This window comes from Lucilia cuprina, chromosome 2 (assembly GCF_022045245.1).
Source record: "Lucilia cuprina isolate Lc7/37 chromosome 2, ASM2204524v1, whole genome shotgun sequence".
Classification (NCBI taxonomy): Eukaryota; Metazoa; Arthropoda; class Insecta; order Diptera; family Calliphoridae; genus Lucilia; species Lucilia cuprina.
The window spans coordinates 55,962,540-55,984,850 of NC_060950.1; the positions used below are offsets into that span (position 1 = coordinate 55,962,540).

A 22,311-nucleotide genomic window follows, 5' to 3' on the forward strand; every position below is an offset into this window, starting at 1 on the left:
AACAAATTTCTGAGTACGAGAAACTCCGCATCGAGAGAGAGATGGATGATATTCTTTCTCGTTCTCTCTCATGCAAAAAAAAAAAAATCCTAGTGTGGACCGGCACTTACAAGCACAAAAGCGTAGAATGCTTAAAGTAAAGCTTTTTGTAAAAGCGTCACAAGCGCTGCACGAACTTTTCAGCTGATTTTGACATTTTTATTCTTTATTTAATGCATATTTATCAATCAGTTGTAATTCAGGTCTGAGTTGGGGAACAACTCTCGCGTCATCGTTTTTATTTCTTAAGGACAGTCAGGCTTGTGCTTGTTGCTGGGCTTTCGACAGAATTACTTCTCACCCCGCACTAATTTTATGCACTACTTCGTATAACTGTTCTAAGTTATGCGTTGTCTTCATTAAACGCGTGCTTTCGTTTTACCTCAGAGGTTATGTTTTTAACTGGTGGAGACCATAAAATACTCACGATATAACCTGGTGGAGACCATTTAAACTCAAATATTTACTGGTGGAGACCATTAAAACTCTAAAACTTTTTCTGGTGGAGACTATTAATACTTTTGATGATATTAATGAAAGAATAAATAAAAGCTATAGAAAACGTTTTTTTTAAATAAAACAAAAAAAGCGCGTGATGCTTTGACGCGTATTGGTATTTTAAGACATATTAATAATAAAATAATATTATTATATTTGCAACTCTATTCCACTGTTTAACATTATTAACCCAGTAATGAACGCAAATACTGTAAAATAACACAAAATATGGCAACATTACACTTCATTTCATGGATTTGCCAACTATTGTTAATTACTAAACAACTGTTTGACAAATGTTGTCAATTTGTGAAATATATTTTGTAAACAAAATATGTCTGAAATGTTTTATAATTTAATATTTTTAAAGAAATATCAAAATAATCCGCTAATTTATGAACGTATTGCATTGGAAAGTGAAAAGATTTATAGTTATAAATGTATTTTAAAAGAAACAACAAAATGTATAGAATATTTTCAACAATATCAAGTGGAAAATCATGTAGGAATTGCTGTCGATATCAAGGATCATTCCGCAGCATCAATCGTTTTGCTATTAAGGTAAGAATAAAGAATAAATTGATTCTTATTTCCAGGAAAAAGTTATTTGTATATCACGACCATTATTAAAATGTATATACAGATCCGTACAGATCAGTTACAGAAAAAAATCAAATCAAGAATCTGAAGTATTTTCGATCATAATCATTTTAGTAGTGGAACTTTTAAATGAATATTTTTCTCAATTTCAAAAATATCGTTACTTTTTATATATTATAGTATACTTAACCACAACTGCCATTTCTATTGCTTGGACTTCGAGGAAACTAAAGATGCCAAAAAGTATTTGATATTAAGTGGGGTAAAATATGTAATATCGACCAAATTTCAAACATTCGATCACAATTCAAAACAAACCAAGAATGAAATAAATATTTTAAATAATACTTACTATTTGGATTCATGGATAAACGACAGTTACATTGAAAATATAAGTTTATGTTATACAATAGCAACTTCCGGTAGTACTGGTGCTCCAAAAATGGTTCATGTACCCTATGAGTGTATAGAACCTAATATCATATCTTTAAGGTATTTTGTTAACGAAAACATTTTAAAATATTATTGCAAATTTATTAATTTTAAAATTTTTTTAAGCTGCCTGCTGAATGTTCAACAAAATGATGTTATTTTTCTTGGTTCTCCTCCCACATTTGATCCATTTGTAGTTGAATTATTTTTAGCCTTAAAAACAGGTGCAAGTGTTTTAATAACAAGCAAAGAAATAAGATTACAACCACAAAAGTTACTTAAGATAATGTTTCCTGGAGTTTCAATATTTCAAACCACACCTTCTCTGTTTCGTTTGTTTGGAAAACAAAGTATACATGATGAAATACTACAAAGTAAATCTAGTTTAAGGTAATCAAACGCAAAACAAAATTTGGCAATAATATTAATTATGTTTTTCTGTTATATTAAGATGTTTAATTTTAGGTGGTGAAGATTTTCCTACCACATTAGAATTGCAAACATGGCTGCCTTTAGACTTTTCCAACTCTGGCAAAAGGATTTTCAATATCTATGGCATAACTGAAGTGTCCTGTTGGTCTAGTATCTATGAGTTTAATAATAAAACTGAAACGAAAGATTGTGGAGCACCTTTAGGAAAACCTTTAGATGATAATACTTTTTTCCGTTTGCTAGACGAATTTGGAAATATTTTGCATCATACAAACTGTAAAGGTGAGCTAGAGATTGGCAGCCCTAAAAGACATTGTTTTATACCACAACTAGATGGTGATAATGTTAAAATGATGCAATTAAAAGATGTTATTTATCGTAAAACTGGAGATCTGGTAGAACGTGATGGTAGTGGAAATTTATATTACCTTGGTCGCACAAATAATACGATTAAACGTTTGGGAAAACGTTTATGTTTGGGTAAGTGTATGAGTTTTTTTTCACAATAACACAAAATGGAGTTTTTGCAAGTTTTTTAATAAATTTTTCAGATTCCTTAAGTAAAAAGGTGGAAAAACTTTTAAGTAAAGAAAATTTAGGTTATAAGGTAATTTCCTTGTGGCACCAAGAATCCACCAAACTTATATTTTATCTAGTAAATAGTAAAAATGTGCCCTTAGAAGAACGACACTGTATAGTTAATAATTTCCAACAATATTTAGAGAATCATGAACAACCTGATAAAGTTATATATGGTAAAGAATTGCTTTTAAATGTTAATGGTAAAGTGGATCGTAAGAGGATTTTAAATGAAATATTAGCAAAGAAAGTATGTTCTTCACCTGTTAAATTATTTGAAGATTTTCTTACAAATGTAATGGGTTTCCAATTAAATGATCAACAAGAAAGGCATACAAAGGAAGAAATTTGCGCTAAACGTGTAAAATTGTTTAGAAATGTAAGCTTTTTGGAGGCGGGTGGTACTTCATTTCAGGCTTTAAGTTTAGCCACTGAAATGGCAGATGTAATGGAAAACAATCAAGAGCAACGTAAAATATTGGAAATGCTATTGGATAATTCTACAACAATAGAGGAAATCTTACAATTTTTAACGATTACCAGAAAAAAATTAAAAGATTCTTCTGAATTTTGTGTGAAAACTAAGAGATTAGAAAATTATAACAAAAATTATAGCTTAAAGCAGCTATGGCGCTGTGATCTTAAAAAATGCATAGATGCTACACCCTCTCTATACCAAGACAATGTATTAGCGGTAGGATCTCATTCACATTTATTATTAACACTTAATGCCCAAAGTGGTCAAGAAATTTCGCGTGTGGAATTAAATGATCGCATAGAATGCACGGTGGTGTTTGTTAGCTCGCAATTAGCTTTAGTGGGTTGTTATGATGGCTACTTGTATGGTTTTGATTTCAATAATGGCAGCATAAGCTGGAAGTTAAATGTTAAGGGTATGATTAAGGCAAAACCTTTAGTTATTAAAAATATGGTTATTGTTGCCTCCTATGCAGAGCAAAACAATATCATGGCCTTTGATTTAAGGGTAAGTAATCGTTGAACTTTGAAAAGTTAAATAAATTTTCCTTAAAACTTTATATTTTAGAGCTTATCACTAGTTTGGAGTTTAAAACTTGGTGCCAAAGGCATATTTTCTTCTCCTTTGCTAATATCACATGATTCCGTGTTATTTTGTACTTTGGATGGTTCCTATGCCTTAGTAGAAGCAGAAACTGGTTCGATTAAATGGTTAAACAAACTGGATTCTCCTATATTTTCTACACCGGCAAAAATACAAACTTTACATGAAAGTTTTATAATTTTGGCAGAAGTCAAAGGTTTAATTTCCATATGTAGAGTAGAAAGTGGAGAAAAGGTAGGTTATATCCGTATTTTTTGCTATATAATTAAAAAATGTTCTTTACAATTGCAGATTTGTACTTTCCAAACCGAGGGTAATGTATTTTCTGGTCTGACCATACTTCTAACTGACAATTCCAATTATAATTTTATAATATTTGGTTGTCATGATAAAAATGTCTACTGTTTGAAATTTCAACATAATACCAATGAATTAACTTTACACTGGCAAGTTTCTTTAAATGCAGCGGTATTCTCCACTCCTATTGTTATATCCCAACAATATATATTGGCCTGTTCCACTTTGGGTTTAATGGTATTAATAGATTTAATGAAGGGAGATATTTTAACATCATATGATTTGAAGGTTGAAGTTTTTTCTTCACCCTGTTGCTTAAAGGATAATTATGTTTATGTGGGTTCGCGTGATAATTACTTATATGCTTTTGAATTAGAAAAATAAATATATTTATTTGTAAAATTAAAATGTACATGCTTAAAACAGTTTACATAATTATTATTAATAACTTAAAGTTTTCTAAAGATTTTTTGTGTTTTTTTTAAGTTTTACGTTTTCTTTTACATTCTTTGGCAGTCTTTTTTAAAATCTCTGCTGCTAATTTCTTATTAGTTTCCATTTGTGCTAAATCCTTTTCACGTTGTGGTATAATTTGTTTGGTTTCTGGTATGTTAACACGTTTACTGGCTCTTCTAATGGGACCTCTGGCCATTTGTTCGCTACCACTGGGTTCTATAACTAAACTAACATTATTTACTTCCTCCTCTGTTGGTCTTAAAGGCACACCTTTCTTTTTTCTACCGCCTGCTGCAGAGGGGGCTTTTCTAGCTCTTTTAGCTCGTGTAGGTTTTTCAGCTGTCTCATCCGTATCCACATTACCTGACATTTTTTCAATGGCATTTTGTACTCTCTTACTAACCTTGATTTGTCTTAAACTTAAAGCATTTTTAACGTTAAAATAATTACGTATCGATTGTTGTGTACGTTTCTCATTTAATTTCTTTAAAACAGGATTTAGTATATCATCCGTTTTACTTGTAGTCCAACCGAAATTTTTCTTAGCAAATTCTCTTAAGGACTCTACATCTGGATAACCCCAAGTAAAGGTTTCTTTGTTTTCATCTACTTTGGGTGTTAAGTAGGCTTCTACTACAGCAGTATTGGGGAATCCTTCATGTATTTCGATATTTTTTAATTTTTTCTGTAAAGCCAAACGTGCCGAAGTTCCAGGAGGTGCTGCAGTTGACTTAAACGATTGCCACCAATTGCGAAATCTTTGCAGAGTAATAAGAATGTTTTGTATGGTTGTTGTGGAAGAATCTTCGGTTTTATTGATCAGTTCCTTAGGGGTAAATGAAGCTAAAATCTCTAAGGCAGTTACTGCGCCAATACCATGAATACCTAGAAAATTTGCATCATAAAAACATATATGTAACAATGAAAACAAAACAAATATATCACTCACCCGTCGTATAATCACTTCCCACCAGACACGCCAATTGTATTAGTTTCTTACGATCACAATTGAAATCTTTTTCAATTTGTTCCGAACGAAATTCCAAAACATGTTTATTTTGTGCAAAGAAATTCTTATAAACAGTACGACCACCAAACAGCCAGATATCACTGTCATCTGTTATGGTGCCATTGGTAAGTTGTACTATATCAAGAAATGCACACTGGGCTTCGGCCTCCATGGGGGCCACAATGAAGGGCACCCCAAAGAGTCGTAATAGATCTTGGCAATCAGAATTCATGCGTTGTGTTATAGACATGCCCATACGATCTTGACGATTACGTTCATTTTCTAAATCTCTTCTTTCTTGGGCCAAATCTGAAGCTATTGTATTAAGTTCTTCATGGGTTTTTTGTGATTTTAATATATTGGCCGCTTCCGTTAAAACGTCTTTTTCACTTACTGTTTGTGTTTCCTTTAAAGGTATAAACTCTTTATCCAAGTTAGTGGCCGTATCATTCACATGACTTTCGTTTTCTTGCCCGAATAAAGCTTTATTCGCCTTTGATGGCTTTTTATTGGGTGAGGGTGAATTACTGCCACTTTTACGCTGTGATTTTGGTGTTTTACGCACAAAAAATGGTGATTTTACTTTAGACACCACTTCGTTTTCCCCTTCCAAGGGTTTATCCGGTGTGCGCTTTACCACATAATCAACATTGAAAAATTCTGTTATAGAATGATTCTTAGAGGGAGTTTTTAATTTAGGAGATTTGGAATTATTTCTCGGAGATTGATTTGTGTTACGCATTAATTTTGGCGGTGGGGTTGAAGGTCGTTTGTCATTGTCATCACTATCACAGACTTCTATGATTTCATTTTTAACTTTAGAACATTTTAAGGCAGCTTCATCATCATCATCATCGGATAGCTCAATGACAGAATCACTAAGTTTAATGTTTTCCAATTTGATATTTTTAACTTCCTCAGCTTGTTGTTTTAATTCATCTAAAATGGACAATATATTATCGGATTTTGTTGGTTTAGGTTTTATTTCATTTAAAAGTAATGATTTGCTATCTTTATTCAAAGATTGTTCAGGTTTTCTATCTTCCTCTTTAATAGATGTGGGCGTTTCTTCTATGATTTCCTCTTTACTTTGTGTATCCGCAAATATATCAGCGAATAGATCATCTTCTTGTTCTAAAGGTTTACTCAAATCAATTTGTATATTAATAACTTGTGATGTTTTTGTTTCTAATGCTTCATCTGCTAAACATGGTGGCGTTTCTTCTATAACGCATTCATCCTCTAAATCTAGCATTTTATTAAATTTACTTTTTAATGTTGTAGCATCTACCACTTCTTCTAAATCAGAATCGGTAGCATCGGAATCTTTAACTTCTTCTAAATCGGAATCAGTTTCGTCTACATCTTTTATTTTATTTAGTTCTACAGCAGTTTTACTTTTATCCAAATCTGTTGCTGTATTCAAATCGCTTTTCAATTTAGATATATTTGATATTGGCTTCTGTGAATCTTCAACTTCTTCTAAATCTGAATCTGTAGCATCGGAATCCGTAACACAAAGACGTATATCTTGACTTTCATTGTTGTTTGTTTTATCCTTGCTTAAGTCTTCTTTCTTGGGTTCTCTAAAAATAGCATTAAATGCAAACAAAACAAGTTCATTAAGCTCAATAGATAGTTAAGTATAGATGAACTTACATTTCTTTTGTCTTTTCACCAGCATCGCCAATTAAACGCTCAATATCTAAAGTATCATCAAAATCTGGATTTACTTGGGTTTTCTCCAAAATCCCCGCAACTTCTTCCTTATTCATGCCTGCATATTCAATCATATATGAACGAGCTGGTCCTTTGGCTGCATTTTGCAATTGTTGACGCTGAGCCTTAGTTAATTTAAGACTTTCGTCGGAATCATAATCATAATCTTTTTCATCATAAACTTTATCAACATCATCTTGTAAAGATAAAGCAATAGCCATTTCCAAGTCCGCATCATATTCGTTACCTAATTTTTTATCAGATTCTTTAGAGGTTGAAGGTTTAATGTCTTCCTCTGTTACTTTCGTTTTATTTTCTTCTTTTTTGATTTCATTCTTTTCCTCTTTAATTGGTTCTTCTTTGGCTTGCGCAAGTTTCTTTTTCAAATCTTTAACTAGCAGAAATCTTGTGTGCTCATCTGAGCTGATTTGTTTAGTGCCCTTTTCGACAATGTCTGTCTCTAAAATACCTTCTTCACTAAATATATTTGTAAGCTCTGCATAGGTTAAGGTGCGACCTCCCATTTCCTGTTCGGCCGTTTCAAGGCTGACCTGAACATCACGCCGTTTAAGTAAACGCTTCATTTGAAAATTACTAAAATCATCACTGCGTGAGGGTAGCTCATGCAAGCGACCCCATGAAGATTGCTTTCGTGTTTCCTTTATATCCACTAATATTTCATGCCTAACATCTGCAGGCAACTGCAAAAATTCTTTACTTTTCACATCAATAGCTTGAATATTTGAAGTGTAAGCAATACGAGGATTTGATTCATCAAATGAAGAATCATCGGCCGAGGCTGAGGTGGAGGTATATTCATCATCATAAAAAGAGCTTTCATTAAAGGATTCATCTGTAGTTTCATCTTCATTCGGTTTACTTTTAGAGCTAGATGGCAATTCGGGAAGTTTAAACATATCATCTACGGTATCCTCTTTACGACTAGCTTTATTTCCTGCTAATTTCTTAATGGGAGAAGTTAACAAGAGTTCGGCATTAGGACCCAAAGCCTGTTGCACTACTTTTTCTTTGGCTAAAGATTGCAGCAGTAAAGCCTGTATACGATCTGCCTCACTGTTAAGTTTACTGCGTTGTTGTTGACGTCGAGCCTTAATAAAAATATTTTTTTAAAGCTTTCTATAAAATTTTCTTTATAACACAAACTTACTATAGTATCTCTTTTCAATTGCGGTACACAACCATCGAATACAAACACGGGTTTAACACGGTAATACATTAATTTGCATAATCTGTGAAACAAGCCCAATAAATGGGCATTATTCAAAGCAGCTCCCTTGTTATCTTGGAATCCCTTAATGGCCTGATGTAACCATATAGATATATCTAACATTTTTAAGCGGATTTTATATTTAATTTTGGATTAAAATTCAAGGAAATATGAAAACTTATTACCTATAGCTAAAACTTTTCCCTCCAACGTTTCTACCGGTACAGGTTTACCACAAGGCTCAATTAATTTCCATAGGCCGGTTACACCCATGTTTTAGGTTTCAGTTTTAATTATTTTCTTTCAAATATAGTATATCTTATCAAAACGCATAAACAATTGTGAAATGAAAAATGTTTATAAAAATGCAACACCAAAAAACGTTTTTGAGAGTTGCCACACGTTTTCGTAAAGAAAGTAAACAAAAGCATGTGTTGAATAAGCAGGGTGGGAAAGTTGTCATTGCTGTCAATTAAAAACTTGCACAGTAAAATGTGTTAATTTTATTGAAAATAAATGTAAATATATATGAATGTAACTTTTACTACTATGAAATATGAAATAAATATAAAATTAAATTAAAGTTTATAAGCGGAATGTATTATAATGTACGAAATTTCTCGGAACAAAATATATATGAGAATACCAGCTCTGTTGACGAACATTTTTATCGATTGATGAAAATTTTACTAATATGATAATACAGCTTTTGCACGGCATTATCGAGTTATTTTGTGTTTCCGTTAGGATAGGTATCTAAGTAAGTTCCTTTCTTGAAACAAGGTATTTAGATAAATTAATCCCACCTCTGTATTACATTGGTGTTTTCAAGGTAGATAATACAGTTTCAACTCTGTGTTACTATTTTAATTCTGTACTACCTTTAGGAAATACAATGAATCAACTAAGTTTTTTGCTTACCTTTTTTAATTTGTTTTTTGTTCATAAATAAAATTCGAAAAAACAGGTAAAAAGTAAATATAAGTTTTCCAATTAAAAATAGAGATTGTGTTAAATGGGAACAATTAGAAAAAATATTAAAATACAAATTTTGGTGCACTTGTTGTTGCATTTTATTATTATTCATCAGAATTTGCATGTCAATAAAGTATTTTGCATATTGAAAATTCCGGGTTATTTTATTGGGTTTTTCAAATTATTTTTTGAATTCCTTTTTGGAATTTATTGTTTTATTGTTAAAAGGAAGAGTGTTAAGTATTTTTCAATTGCGATTTGCAAAAATCATATCCACATTGGGTGAAAATGTGATGTTATTTGCCTTAAAATGTTTAAAGAATAATAATGAGGCAATTTCGATATAAAAAATTAGTTTAGATTTCTAAAACAAGTGTAAATCAATAAAATATAATTATGAAATGTTTAATCAATAACATTAAAAAAAATATAAAATAGAGTAATAGATGAAATGATCCAAAGAATTATTAGAAAAAACGCACTGAGTGCTCTTTCAAAACTTTAATTGCCAAAGAGAGGCGACTTGTATCCAAGGAAAACTATTGGACTCCTGATTTATCTTTTTAAAAATCTATATACGAACTAGGAGGAACACTATGTTTAAATTTAGACCTTAATAGTGGTATATGGTGATGTCCCCATACTTAGAGTGGCTAGGATGGTATTAAGTGTTAGATTTATTGAATAAGAATCAATATTATACAATTCTAAATAAAATTTACACAATACTCCCTAAATAGATGCAGTTTTTGTTTATCAATACAAAATGTCTAAAAACCCGGATTATTTTTGTTATAATATATAGATTTATACCTCACAAAACATTTGTTCTAGGTCCAAATCCGTTGAGTATCTAATATAGCATGTATCTAATTGAAAATTACTTTTTTTTTCGAAATTTAATGAAAGAAACGAAAGTTTTCATGTTAAGTCAAATATTAATAAATTCTGATAGGTATATAGGTTAACAAATCGGTTAAGAAATGTCAAAATTTAGTCGTTCCTCTACTAAAATATCTAAAAAATGTTATTGTAATATATAGGAGTAATAAAAATATTAAATTTTATAAAATAATGCAGCAATATTAAAAAAATTAACAAAAAACCTAAAAAAGCAAAATACTTTATTGACCCAAAAAATTAACATTTTATCAAAAATCTCGTTATTCAATATAACGATTTTACTTTTAATGGTAGAAAATAAAAATATAAGATATTCTTTAAAAAAATACAAACAAACAAATTGCTTTATTTTGCTAGAAATAATTGTTCAGATAAAGTTTTTTCTTAAAATTAAAAAAAAAAAATTCCATAGGCAAATTACCTAATTGATTTACTGTATATTATTCTACGGAAGTTTCATTAAACTTGTACTAACCATGGCATAATCATTTAAATAAATACATCTTGATACTAACCCTTTCCATTATACATATCACATTTTCCTTTAAATAAAACTCAAATTTACTTCATAAATTGTGTGTTTTTGTTTGGTTGTTTTTTTTCCTCTTTTTAAACGCATTTTTATTAAAATTAGTTAAATTTACTATGAATATATTTCAAATATAGAATAAATACAATATCTAATAACTTAAAACAATAATAAAAAATAAAAAAAAATCTTTATAAACAAAGTACTCGTACGTTGTTTTTTTTCTTAAATTTTTACTTCGTTACGGTAAGCAGAAGAAAAAAAGTTTTAAACTTATCGCCGAGAAATGTCTTTTATCATTTTCAACAGTTTCTCTTAATTAATTGCTTTAGCAAATACTTTTTTGGTTGTTTTTCGATTTAAGATTTAGATCTTTCCTTTGTCCGTCTTTTATTTTTTTGGTATGCTTTTTGTAATCAATACAAAATTTTGTATGTTTTTGGGTTTTTTTGTTCTTTAGGAAATTGATGCTACAATACCTGAGTTAAAACTAGAATTTCTTGTGGTTTGTCATTTAATTCGTTAAGTTGTTGATGTTCAAATGTTCATGTAAAGGTGAATCTATTACTTAATTTTGCTTTTTTGAATTGATGGCCTTAGCTTCCTGGCTAAGTTTGGTATATTCAGATTGCATAATATTTCTAGTTTTATCGATTATGGCATCCATATCGTCCGTTGTGCAGCCAGCTGTAGGAATTTCGGGTAAAATTTGTATAATGGCATGACCGGATCGGAAGGTTTTTTCTTCACTATTTAAGAACCAATATTTCGATATGACCACCGGTTGTATGGGGCATTGACTCTGGAGGGCAATGTGGAAGGAACCTTTTTTGAAAGGCAACAAGGTGTCTTTGGAATTGCGTGTACCTTCGGGGAAGAGTAATAATTTACAGCCCCTTTCGTTAATGGCTTTTGATTCTTTCTTCAGAGCATTTATGGAGTCTGATTTGCGAGATCTGTTAATAAATAATGTACCCCAAAGCCAGGAACCAAAACCGAAAAAGGGTAAATATAAGATTTCTCTCTTAGAGACAACGGTAGCACGTCCAATCACAGGCCAAAGATAAGCCAAAACTGTGAAAATATATAAAAGAAATAAAAATCATATATAGAGCAAAAACAGGGCAAACATTACTTACCTAAAAGATCTAAAGCACTTTGATGATTCATTAAAACTACACTACCAGTATCTTTGCGTATATTTTCAAGACCTCTTACTTCCATGGTGACGCCTAAAGCTTTACACAGCTGCCGGCAGGCCCAGGCGGGTGCACTATAGTTTTTAAAATTAAATAAATTATTAATACATTACAAATTTTATACATTTTATTAAACTTACAAAGCATTTTTATAATCTTTTGGTCTGAATATCATAAATGGTATACAAATAAGTACAATGGCTCCTGAACCAATTAAAAATATGGCCATTTTTAGCTGATATGGTGCCTTATTGGAAAAACTCATTAGGAGCGCCACTAAACAGGCGAGCCCTATCATTTCACAAAAACAGGCCATTTTTGTTGGACAAATCTAAAAAAAAGTATTAAAAAATATAAAATTTAAAATTTTTATTTAAAAATAATTTGAATTAACATTTAATTTTAAATAACAAAAATTTTAATAATAGTGTTATCAAATCGATTTGAAATAACGGAAAATATAGTCGGGGATGGCCGACCATATAATACCCTACACCAGGCTTTATATAAGTCAAATACGGGATGATCCTCGGTAAATTTGGGAAAAGGATATAGTTTTGTTGAGTATCATTGCGATACAAATGGTTACAAGTCAATTTTAGACGTTTAAGACATTTGGGGGCTAGGGTCAAATAAGGGCCGATCCTTACAAAAATCTGCCGTGTCATGTATACTTATATAAAACTTACTTGTGCCAATTTTTAGAGAGATAGTAGAATATTTGACGTAATTATGACATAAAAAGTTCAAATCGGGAGGTACGGTTGTATGGGGGCTAGGTGAAATAATGGACCGATTTCAACCATTTTCAATAGGCTTCGTCCCTGTGCCAAAAAAACATGCTTGGTCCAAATTTCATTAAATTATCTTGAAAATTGCGGTCTGTACCTTGCGCACAAGGTTCATATGGACAGGCAGCCAGCCGGACAGACGGACGGACGGACATGTCTTAATCGACTCAAAAAATGATTCTGAATCGATCGGTATACTTAAAGGTGGGAAATTGGACCAATATTTTTGTATGTTACAAACAACAGCACAAACGTATAATACCCTCCCCACTATAGTGGTGTATGGTACACTGAAAAAATCCATGCCTAAAATATACGAAAAATGTCGTACATTGTACGAATCGTTCGTTGTTTCGCACTACGAAATTCTTTCGTAATATATACGAAATTGTACGAAATATTTTAGTATAATGCAAAATATTCTTGAAAAAAATTAATTTACATAAATTGAAAAAAGGGAATTTTGAATAAATATGGTAAACTTTACGAAATATTAATTTATAGAAACATTTTTGTTCATTTTAAAATAAATTTTCTAATTTTAGTTCAAAATTATTCTCCACACGAATTTTCAATTTTTTTTATGAAAACAATTCGACAATAATATTATACTTTTTTTTAGTTTTAAAAAATATTGTAGTTTTATTTAATCATAACATAATTAATATCATTATGTTTAATTTCGCTAAAATTTAAGAAAAAATATTACGAAAGGAAAGTTTTATTAAATAATATTTTGTATTATACACGAAATTTTTGTAAATATTACGAAAATAGATGTTACGAAATTTTTTTTTCGTAAAGTTGAACATGGATTATTTTCAGTGTGTAAAAAACTAACCCATCTAATAAAACCTTATTGCATTTCTAAAGTCTAGTAACAAAATTATTATTTTTTTTTTTTGTGTAAAATGTAAAGTACTTTTTTGATATCATGTTATAGTATAATAAAGACAAAGTTATTAGCTTCCTAAGTAGTCCCACTTCATAGAAATGCAAATAATACAATTATACATTTATAAATCTAATTGGTTTGATAACATTTCCCTTAAGTCCATTTAAATTTAAACACACATACACACACACTCAGAAGTAATCGTAAAATTATACTCAATGTAATTTAATTCAATGCACTATAAATTTTTAATGTTTAGCCAAAAAAAAAATTTAATAGTAAGTGTAGAAATACAATATTGCGGCTGCGGAGACGGATATTTTTATACCCTTCACCTTCGCGAGATGGGTATATATAAGTTTGTCATTCCGTTTTTAATTTCTATAATATAATTTCCGACCCTATAAAGTATATATTCTGGATCCTTATAAATAGCGGAGTCGATTAAGCCATGTCCGTTTGTCTGTTGAAATCAGTTTTTACAGGATACCAGATATCAAATTTTATCAAAAATTGAGGTACTTTTGGAATATTCTATAATATTGAACCAAGGGACATGAAATTTAGTACGTAGATTTGGAATTAGATGTGAACCCATAAAATGTAACTTTTTGGTGCCTTTTCGTTTTTCAAAAGGTACTTTTTGAGTTTTCTTTTTTGAATTTTCTATAATATTAAACCTAGAAACATGAAATTTAGAATGTAGGGCATTGACTAGGTAAGAACCTACAAAAAGTGACTTTTTGGTACTTTTTCGTTCTACAAAAGGTACTTTTTGAATTTTCTATAATATTAAAACTTGAAACATGAAATTAAGTATGTAGAGTCCGTATTAAGTCAGAACACATAAAAGGGGACCTTTTGGTACTTTTTCGTTCTACAAATGGTACTTTTTGAATTTTCTAAAATATTGTAACTAGAAACATGAAATTTAGCATGTAGGGCCTTGACTAGGTAAGAACATAGAAAACCGGTACTTTTCGGTCAACAAAAGGTACTTTTTGCATTTTCTATAATTTTGAACCTAGAAAAATTAAATTTAGCATGTAGGGCCTTGACTAGGTAAGAACCTAGAAAAATTACTTTTTGGTACCTTACCGTTTTGCAATTGGTATTTTTTGATTTCTTGTAATAAAATTCGTACTGGCTGTTTTTTAATACATCATGGTGAAGGGTATATAAGATTCGGCACGGCCGAATATTAAACTTTTACTTGTTTTAAATAAATCTGTCATTTCTAGATGTTTGGTCCTATCGCCATAAACTTTGAGATGGGCATAACGAAGGAGATTTCCAGTTTAAGTTTTGAAATTGAACTCCACAAATGTTTTAAGGATAGCGCTATGAGGGCATCTTCGTAAATTGTTAAAATGGGTGCCATTTTTTAATCTAATGCAAAAGAGTAAGCAAAAGAAATGTTATTATTAAAAAAAAAGAAAAATATTTTATAAAGGAACCTTCGAAATAGTTTTTTTTGTTTTAAATTTAAATTTTTATAAATTTTAATATTACATTTACAATTGTCTTCTTCTTTTTTATAAAACATGCATTGTTTTGATAACAAACAACGAGGGTTTCTGTTGTTTTGTATGGCAACATTGAGAATGGGGTTTAACAACACATATCTCAAGTGTTGAAGGGCACCAATATAATACCCTCGATCTTTTTTATTTCACTCCCTGATAAGTATGAAGTGGATGTTCTTGCACCTCTGAGAAATTCGGATCACTGCATCATTTCCGCATCTCGGAACTTCGCAAAGTCTAACAAGCAGCTACGAAAAGGTAAAGGGTATCAGTAAATATGCCAAACATAGTCTTCCGAGTGCGTGTCTTTAAAAGGGTTTTAGCGGATCTCAGCATAAATAACTCTCCTGGACCTGAAGGCATTCCGGCATTGGTCCTGAAGCAGTGCTCTTCGACTCTAGCTCGTCCATTAGCTAATCTTTTTAGCACTCCATACCATGCCGGAAAATTTTCTTCATGCTGGGAGAGGCTAATAATCATGAAAATTATCGCCCAATTGCATTTTTTCTGCACTTTCCAAAATTATGGAAATTTCCATCTTGTCAAATATTTAGAGACCAAAAATTTACTTAACGATGGCCAGTATGGCTTTCGTAGAGTTAGCTCTACGGGAGACCTTCTTACCTCCCTTTCGGAGAAATGGTGTCATTCCATTCACCATTTTGGCGAAAGTAAAGTAGTGGCTCTAGATATTTCCAAGGCGTTTCGTAGAGTGTGACATGGTGCTTTTGTATCGAAACTTATTGCATTTGATCGTTTGATTTATTTCGAACTTTCTTAGTTATCGGACTATACGAGTTGTTATAGATGGAATCTCATCAAACGAGTTCAACATTAATTCAGGTGTGGCGCAAGGCTCCATTCTTTCTCCTACCCTATTTCTTATCTTCATAAATGACATTCTATATCAAACTTCCAACTCTATCTACTCTTTTGCCGATGACAGCAATATCTGCCATTCCTATTCATTCAACTATAGGCCAAGCCCTCTAGAGATTGGGGCAAAGAGGTGCATAGCTTAATAACGCAAGACTCAATGTTGTTTTTCAACACATAAACGTGTGGCAGATAATGTTAGTCCATCGATATTTATGGGTTTTGGGTATGAAAATATAGTGCGATATCCGATGGATTAAATACATTTTCAACTATAGAAAGAAACGATGTAAGACATACTTCACTCCATCTCATATATTATTTCTATTTAAACTACTAATATCCGACTGAAAGCTACTCGACCGCGTACAAGAGAGGGCGAAGGTACTTATCGGTGACGGTAGGGCATCCAACTATATTGATTCACTTGAGCACCGTCGCAACATGGGATGTATTTCTCTGTTCTATCGATACTAAAATGGAATGTGTTCCTCTGAAATTAGGGAACTCGTTCCCGATACCCGTATATTTTTACGTAGCACACGACAGTCTTCAAGAACACACCCCTTGATAGGTCAGTGGACCGCGCAACACATTACAGGGAAAATTCATCCTTCAGCCGCACTGTAACTCCAAAACTTACATAAATGGATACATATATAATATATCAGAGGTATTCTTAAAACGCCATTTTAAAAAAAAGTTAACAAAAGTTTGAATAAAAGTAAAATTTGAACGAATAAAGATATTGAAATAAAATTTTAGTTTATATAGAACCAAATCTTTCTAAAAGAAGGGTGTTATTTCTTTTTAAATTGTCTATATATCATACGATCACACTTAGTTAACACGATTGGTATAAAACAGTAACAATGTATGATGAAAACAGCTGTTTTCCTATTCACCTTTGTGTTTACAACAGGGATGGCAAAATTGGTACGATGGTACTTTTTTGACACTATTTGATGTGCAAAAGTACCGTGATACTCCCGAGTCTTATTTGATACTTTCAGGGCTACAATCTCAATATCCGATTATCGTTTAACCGGTAGTAAATCTGTCTGGTAAAATAATTTTTCTACCCTATACCACTTTAGTGGTATATGAGTATTACTTCATATTCTCCATCACATCTGGAATCTGAGATATTATGCCCTGAGTTTTAAGAAAACGCGCTATGAGTGCTTTAAATATAACATTTTACAAAGTATTAGTGGTAATATTTGTATCGTAGCTATGAGATACCATGCATTTCCTGGGAAAACTTCATCAAGTAACGAAAGAGCGAATGTAATAGCTTTAAAGGGAAGGTAGCTCAAGGCAGTTACATTGACACATGCAAAACCATTCGACACAACAAAAGCTGAACTAAAATATGGGTGAGAGAATCCCATAAGACTTCTTGGAATAATGAAACAAAAAATCTCAAAAAGAGCAAGTCTGAAGTTAGTATAATAGTACGTGTTCTGAGTGGACACACAGGATTACGAGCACATTTATGCAAAATTGGACGTGCGGATTCAGACGCATGTAGAGCATGTGGAGAGGACAGTGAAACTCTGGAGCACTTTCTTTGCCACTGCCTGGCATTCGTCGAAGATAGATCCAAATATCTTTTAAGTGATGTTATTCCGGAAATAACATTCCTGACTAACACTGATTGGAATAATTCATTCAGTTATTTTTTTTTTCATGATAAAGAGCGCACAACAGGCCCGATTGTGTCCTAGGTGCATTTTTTCGGATTTGATGTAGTACACATCCTCCTATCAACCTAACCTAAGTACTTTGAGATCCAAAAAAGTACTCTCTTAAATATTTTTTGATACTGAAACAAAATCTCTTTTTCCATCCCTGGTTTACAAGATACCTAAACAGCTTATATACATTTTTCTTTTTTTATTTCACAAGAGCGTAAACATTTTCTCTCGTTGCAAACTTTTACAAGATCTATTTTGTACTATTGATTATCTTATTTACAAAATTAAACAGCTGTCTTTTATTTACCTTATTGTAGGTCAACGGTTTTGTGTTTGTTTTTAAAATAAAAAAATTTAATTTCAACTGACTGTCACTAATAAAATTTCCCGAAATGTAAAACATTCTATTGAATAAACAATAACATTTATGGTTTAAGTTAAACATTTAAATGCAAATTGTAATTATTATACTTAAATCCAGCATGTATGAAGTTATTTTAATAAACATTTAGCATTTTAGCAAAATTAAGTTAAACTTATCAATTTAAAAAAAAATTATTAAGTACAAAAAGTGATTAGCTTTTTTTTTTAAAAAAATGCCGACATATTTACGATTGACACAATCAATAACAATGTACAACCGATCAATAGCAGATATTTCTAATGTCAAAAACTTTTAATATTTCTTTTTTATCGTTTCTAGGTAATAAAATAAAGCAATATGTATATATTAAATAATATTATTACTTTAATCAAATATTGCACAAAAAAAGGAAACAAAACACATAAAATAATAACAAAGAAATGGAAATTAATCTAATAAATATAGAAGAAGTACCTAATCGTCAAACCGTCAAACAATTTGTGGTTTATGGTACTGGGTACTTCTCAGTACTGGTACTAATATATGTATTAATCATATTGTATTTTTGTACTTAAACATTGTTATTAGTTTTTATTAAAGTTTTTTTTTTTGAAGTGATATAATGCATTGGTTTTTTATAGCCTTCACCTTCGTGAGAAGGGTATATATAAGTTTGTCATTACGTTTGTAATTTCTATAATATAATTTTCCGACCCTATAAAGTATATATATTCTGGATCCTTATAGATAGCGGAGTCGATTAAGCCATGTCCGTCTGTCTGTCTGTCTGTCAGTTGAAATTTAGAGGTTTTAGAGGTCCCCAGATATCAGCGAGATACGAATCTTCAATAATTCAGTTAAACATGCTTTCGAGAAGATCACTATTTAATCAGCAAAATCGGTCTATAAATAACGGAGATATGAGCAAAAATCCGAGACAACCTCTGAAAATTTCATCAAAAAAGCCACATTTTTTCATGCTTTGTTAAAAAAGCAACAACAACACTGTGAATTGGATAAAGATGTACATGTGCGTGTGGAGATGTATTTGGTTTTATTCAGCTGTGTATTTTTTTTTTTTTTGTATGTTTGGATGCTGTTCTGTTCTCACGAAGGTGAAGGGTATAACAAGAACAAGGAGATAAAGCAGTAATATGTTGGTAATACAGTACAACGGTTAATATTTCTTTCTGCTACAGTTTATATTTGTTTGTGTGTATGTTATGTGTGACATGTGTGCAGAGATACAAAATAAATAAAAACTGTTTTTTAAAACATACTTGGTGAAGGGTATATAAGATTCGGCACAGCCGAATATAGAAATATTACTTGTTTTTTTAATGGAAAGATTTTGCACAAAAACGATGATTTGAAATACTTTTTAAACATTTTTGGCACAAGTTAAAATAAAATTATATACACATCTAATCGCTAATCGAATTTCCTTAGATTAGTTTTATCATTTATGACAAACAATTCAAGGTAATAAAATAATACTTAGAGTTATGTTTGTTAAACTAAAATATTATATTGTCATTCTGATATTTATACCCTACACCACTAAAATGAGAAGGGTATTATGGGATTGTGCTGATGTTTGTAACACCCAAAAATATTTGTTCTACCAATCGGCTCAGAATCACTTTCTGAGTCTTGTAGAAAATCTCTTGAAGAACAAATTAAATGCTTTATTTTTTAAATTATCCACTTTTTTTAACATACTGACTGGTGTAGGGTAATATATAGTCGGCAACGTCCGACTATACATTCATACTTGTTTTGTATTTATAATTATTCTTAAAATCTATTATAAATGTCAAAAAAGACATTCTTATTTCTACCGAATTTCTTCACCACAACTGCAATTTGAGATATCGTGTCCTGAAATTAAAAAAAAACGTCATTTTGGAACATTTTGACAGCGAAAAGATTACTTTATTTATAAATAAAGTCCATTCTTTTTATAGACGCCCTATACTAATAGTTCTTGAGAGTAATCAAGGTTCAACCAAGTAGAACTTGGTTTTGTAGATTTTTGTCGACATACGAGTATATTAAACATAATTATGAACTTAAAAGCCCTATTCGGCGGAGCCTAGATGAAATAATGGACCGATCTGAACTATTTCTTCGTACCTGGGACCAAAGAAGATAATGTACCAAATTTCATTGAACTTTAGTTTGACTACAAGGTTTACATGGACGGATGGACATAGCTAAATCGACCCTAAAATGATTCTGAGCCGATTGGTCTACTTTAAGGTGGGTATAGCACCAATATTATTGTGCTTACAAACATCAGCACAAACCCAATATAACCTCTCTTAAGTGATGTAGGGTATAAAGAGCAACCCAACTTCTATTGTAAAGTCGAAGCCAAGACATAACTCATTCAAAAAAGTCTCCAGGGAAACGAAACAAGTTCGTCAGCGAAATCAATGACGAATGCAAGGATGTCTTAAAATAGGGTTCGGCCAACAAGGTATAATAGGTTTGAAAGTGAAAACGGAATAGATCCGTCATCTTGCAGCCAAAGTTGCCAAGAAAATGTTCCAATAGTCCAACTGAGTAAGGTAGAAGATCTTCTCAGCAATAATATCTCTTCAAAGGGGCAAACAACCAATAGAGAGTGAAAGCTGTGAGTTCTGCATGTACATGATGTTGATAAGGTTGGCGGCATCTTAGAACTTGAAGGAAATTATTTCCCCACTCTGTGATGATGGTAATCTGGTACTGGTAAAGGATCTTAAAGTCCACTGCCAACACAAAAGGATGGGACAGTAAACTGGCTAATAAGCTCATATAAGTGAAAATTCTTAGAAGCCAAATTGCTGAAGAAAAAGGGATGTCTTCAACAGGAAAGATGAACCCAAACAAAGATTGAACTTTGTTCAAACTTCGTTTGTTATATCGTAACCATGTTACGAATTTTAAAGTAATTTTCTGATAACGTTTTAAATATTTTTCTTTCCGGCCCATTGTGTAATGGCTATTTAAAACATAGTGAAATAATTAAAATTAAAAACTTAGTGAATTAGTAAAAAGTAATTAATTTATGTTCGTTTTTTTAATGAAAATATTTTCTCTTTCAATTTACTTTTGCAGTTCAATACACTTTAAATTATAATAATTAAATACAAATAATACAATTAATTTATTTTCCATTACATTTGCATTAAAACTGAATTTGAATTTTATTGTATTTTTTTTTTGAAACAATAAAATGTAACTGAATAATTTTAAACACTTCCTACTCATAATCACTATGTTATTTTGCTATTTTAAACACAATTTTTTTTTTTGTTTAATTTAATCATTCTGTTTAAATTATTTTCATTTGCTGTTGTTTTATTTACATATCGCATTTACAATTGGCAAATTAAATTTCCTTAATTTGTTAATTTCACTTTTTGGCGTAATTTTTTGTTTTATTATTTTTTTTAATAATTCTTAAAGGGACTGTCAACTTACTGGACAGAGTTATTGTAGATTATGTATCGACTGTTTAAACAATACTAAAATCCACCTGTTGTAGATTATTATGAATTTGCCTGAAACTTTAGTGCCGAAACCAAAAACAAAAAACAGAATGTGTTCTTATCAACTATTACTATATGAACGATTAATTTCTACATACATACGTTATGTTCTTTTTGTTATTGTAAATACACTTAAAGAAAAGTTGTTTTTTAAACGCTAAAATATAATATAGACTATCGTTCAGTCTATTCCGGTTTAGTCGATTAGCCTAGTTTTTTTGTGTAGTCTATAGTCTAGTCTTTAGTATAGTCTATACATTAGGCTATAGTGTGCTCTATAGTCTATGCAATTGCCTAGTCTAGTCTATAGTCTAGTCTATAGTCTAGTCTATAGTCTAGTCTATAGTCTAGTCTATAGTCTAGTCTATAGTCTAGTCTATAGTCTAGTCTATAGTCTAGTCTATAGTCTAGTCTATAGTCTAGTCTATAGTCTAGTCTATAGTCTAGTCTATAGTCTAGTCTATAGTCTAGTCTATAGTCTAGTCTATAGTCTAGTCTATAGTCTAGTCTATAGTTTAGTCTGTAGTCTAGTCTTAGTCCAGTCTATAGTCTAGTCTTAGTCCACTCTATAGTCCAGTCTATAGTCTAGTCTATAGTCTAGTATATAGTCTTGTCTATAGTTTAGTCTATAGTATACTCTATGG

General features: G+C 31.1%; 3 protein-coding genes across 4 annotated transcripts; 1 reads left to right on the forward strand and 2 right to left on the reverse strand.

Moving 5' to 3' along the window:
• Positions 1-836: 836 nt before the first annotated feature.
• On the forward strand, positions 837-4,370 carry LOC111685106 (beta-alanine-activating enzyme). Its single transcript, XM_023447345.2, has 7 exons — positions 837-1,098; positions 1,318-1,629; positions 1,696-1,959; positions 2,021-2,481; positions 2,553-3,565; positions 3,626-3,895; positions 3,953-4,370. The coding sequence occupies exons 1-7, from the start codon at positions 872-874 to the stop codon at positions 4,340-4,342; spliced, it is 2,937 nt and encodes a 978-aa protein (XP_023303113.2). The 5' UTR covers positions 837-871; the 3' UTR covers positions 4,343-4,370.
• Positions 4,334-8,743, reverse strand: LOC111685101 (DNA excision repair protein ERCC-5). Its single transcript, XM_023447340.2, has 5 exons — positions 8,556-8,743; positions 8,311-8,486; positions 7,083-8,251; positions 5,364-7,009; positions 4,334-5,299 (listed from the first exon to the last, which is right to left on the reverse strand). Exons 1-5 carry the CDS (start codon positions 8,641-8,643, stop codon positions 4,440-4,442), a joined length of 3,939 nt encoding a protein of 1,312 aa, XP_023303108.2. The 5' UTR covers positions 8,644-8,743; the 3' UTR covers positions 4,334-4,439.
• Positions 8,744-10,989: 2,246 nt separating this feature from the next.
• LOC111685105 (1-acyl-sn-glycerol-3-phosphate acyltransferase alpha) lies at positions 10,990-21,691 on the reverse strand. 2 transcript variants are annotated; one of them, XM_023447344.2, is made up of 4 exons: positions 21,600-21,691; positions 12,117-12,307; positions 11,917-12,050; positions 10,990-11,851 (listed from the first exon to the last, which is right to left on the reverse strand). In XM_023447344.2, exons 2-4 carry the CDS (start codon positions 12,290-12,292, stop codon positions 11,346-11,348), a joined length of 816 nt encoding a protein of 271 aa, XP_023303112.1. In that variant the 5' UTR covers positions 12,293-12,307; positions 21,600-21,691; the 3' UTR covers positions 10,990-11,345. The 2 variants fall into 2 exon arrangements, with proteins under 2 accessions (XP_023303112.1, XP_046812477.1); XM_046956521.1 differs by lacking the exon at positions 21,600-21,691 and adding an exon at positions 16,708-16,723.
• Between the last annotated feature and the right edge of the window lie 620 nt (positions 21,692-22,311).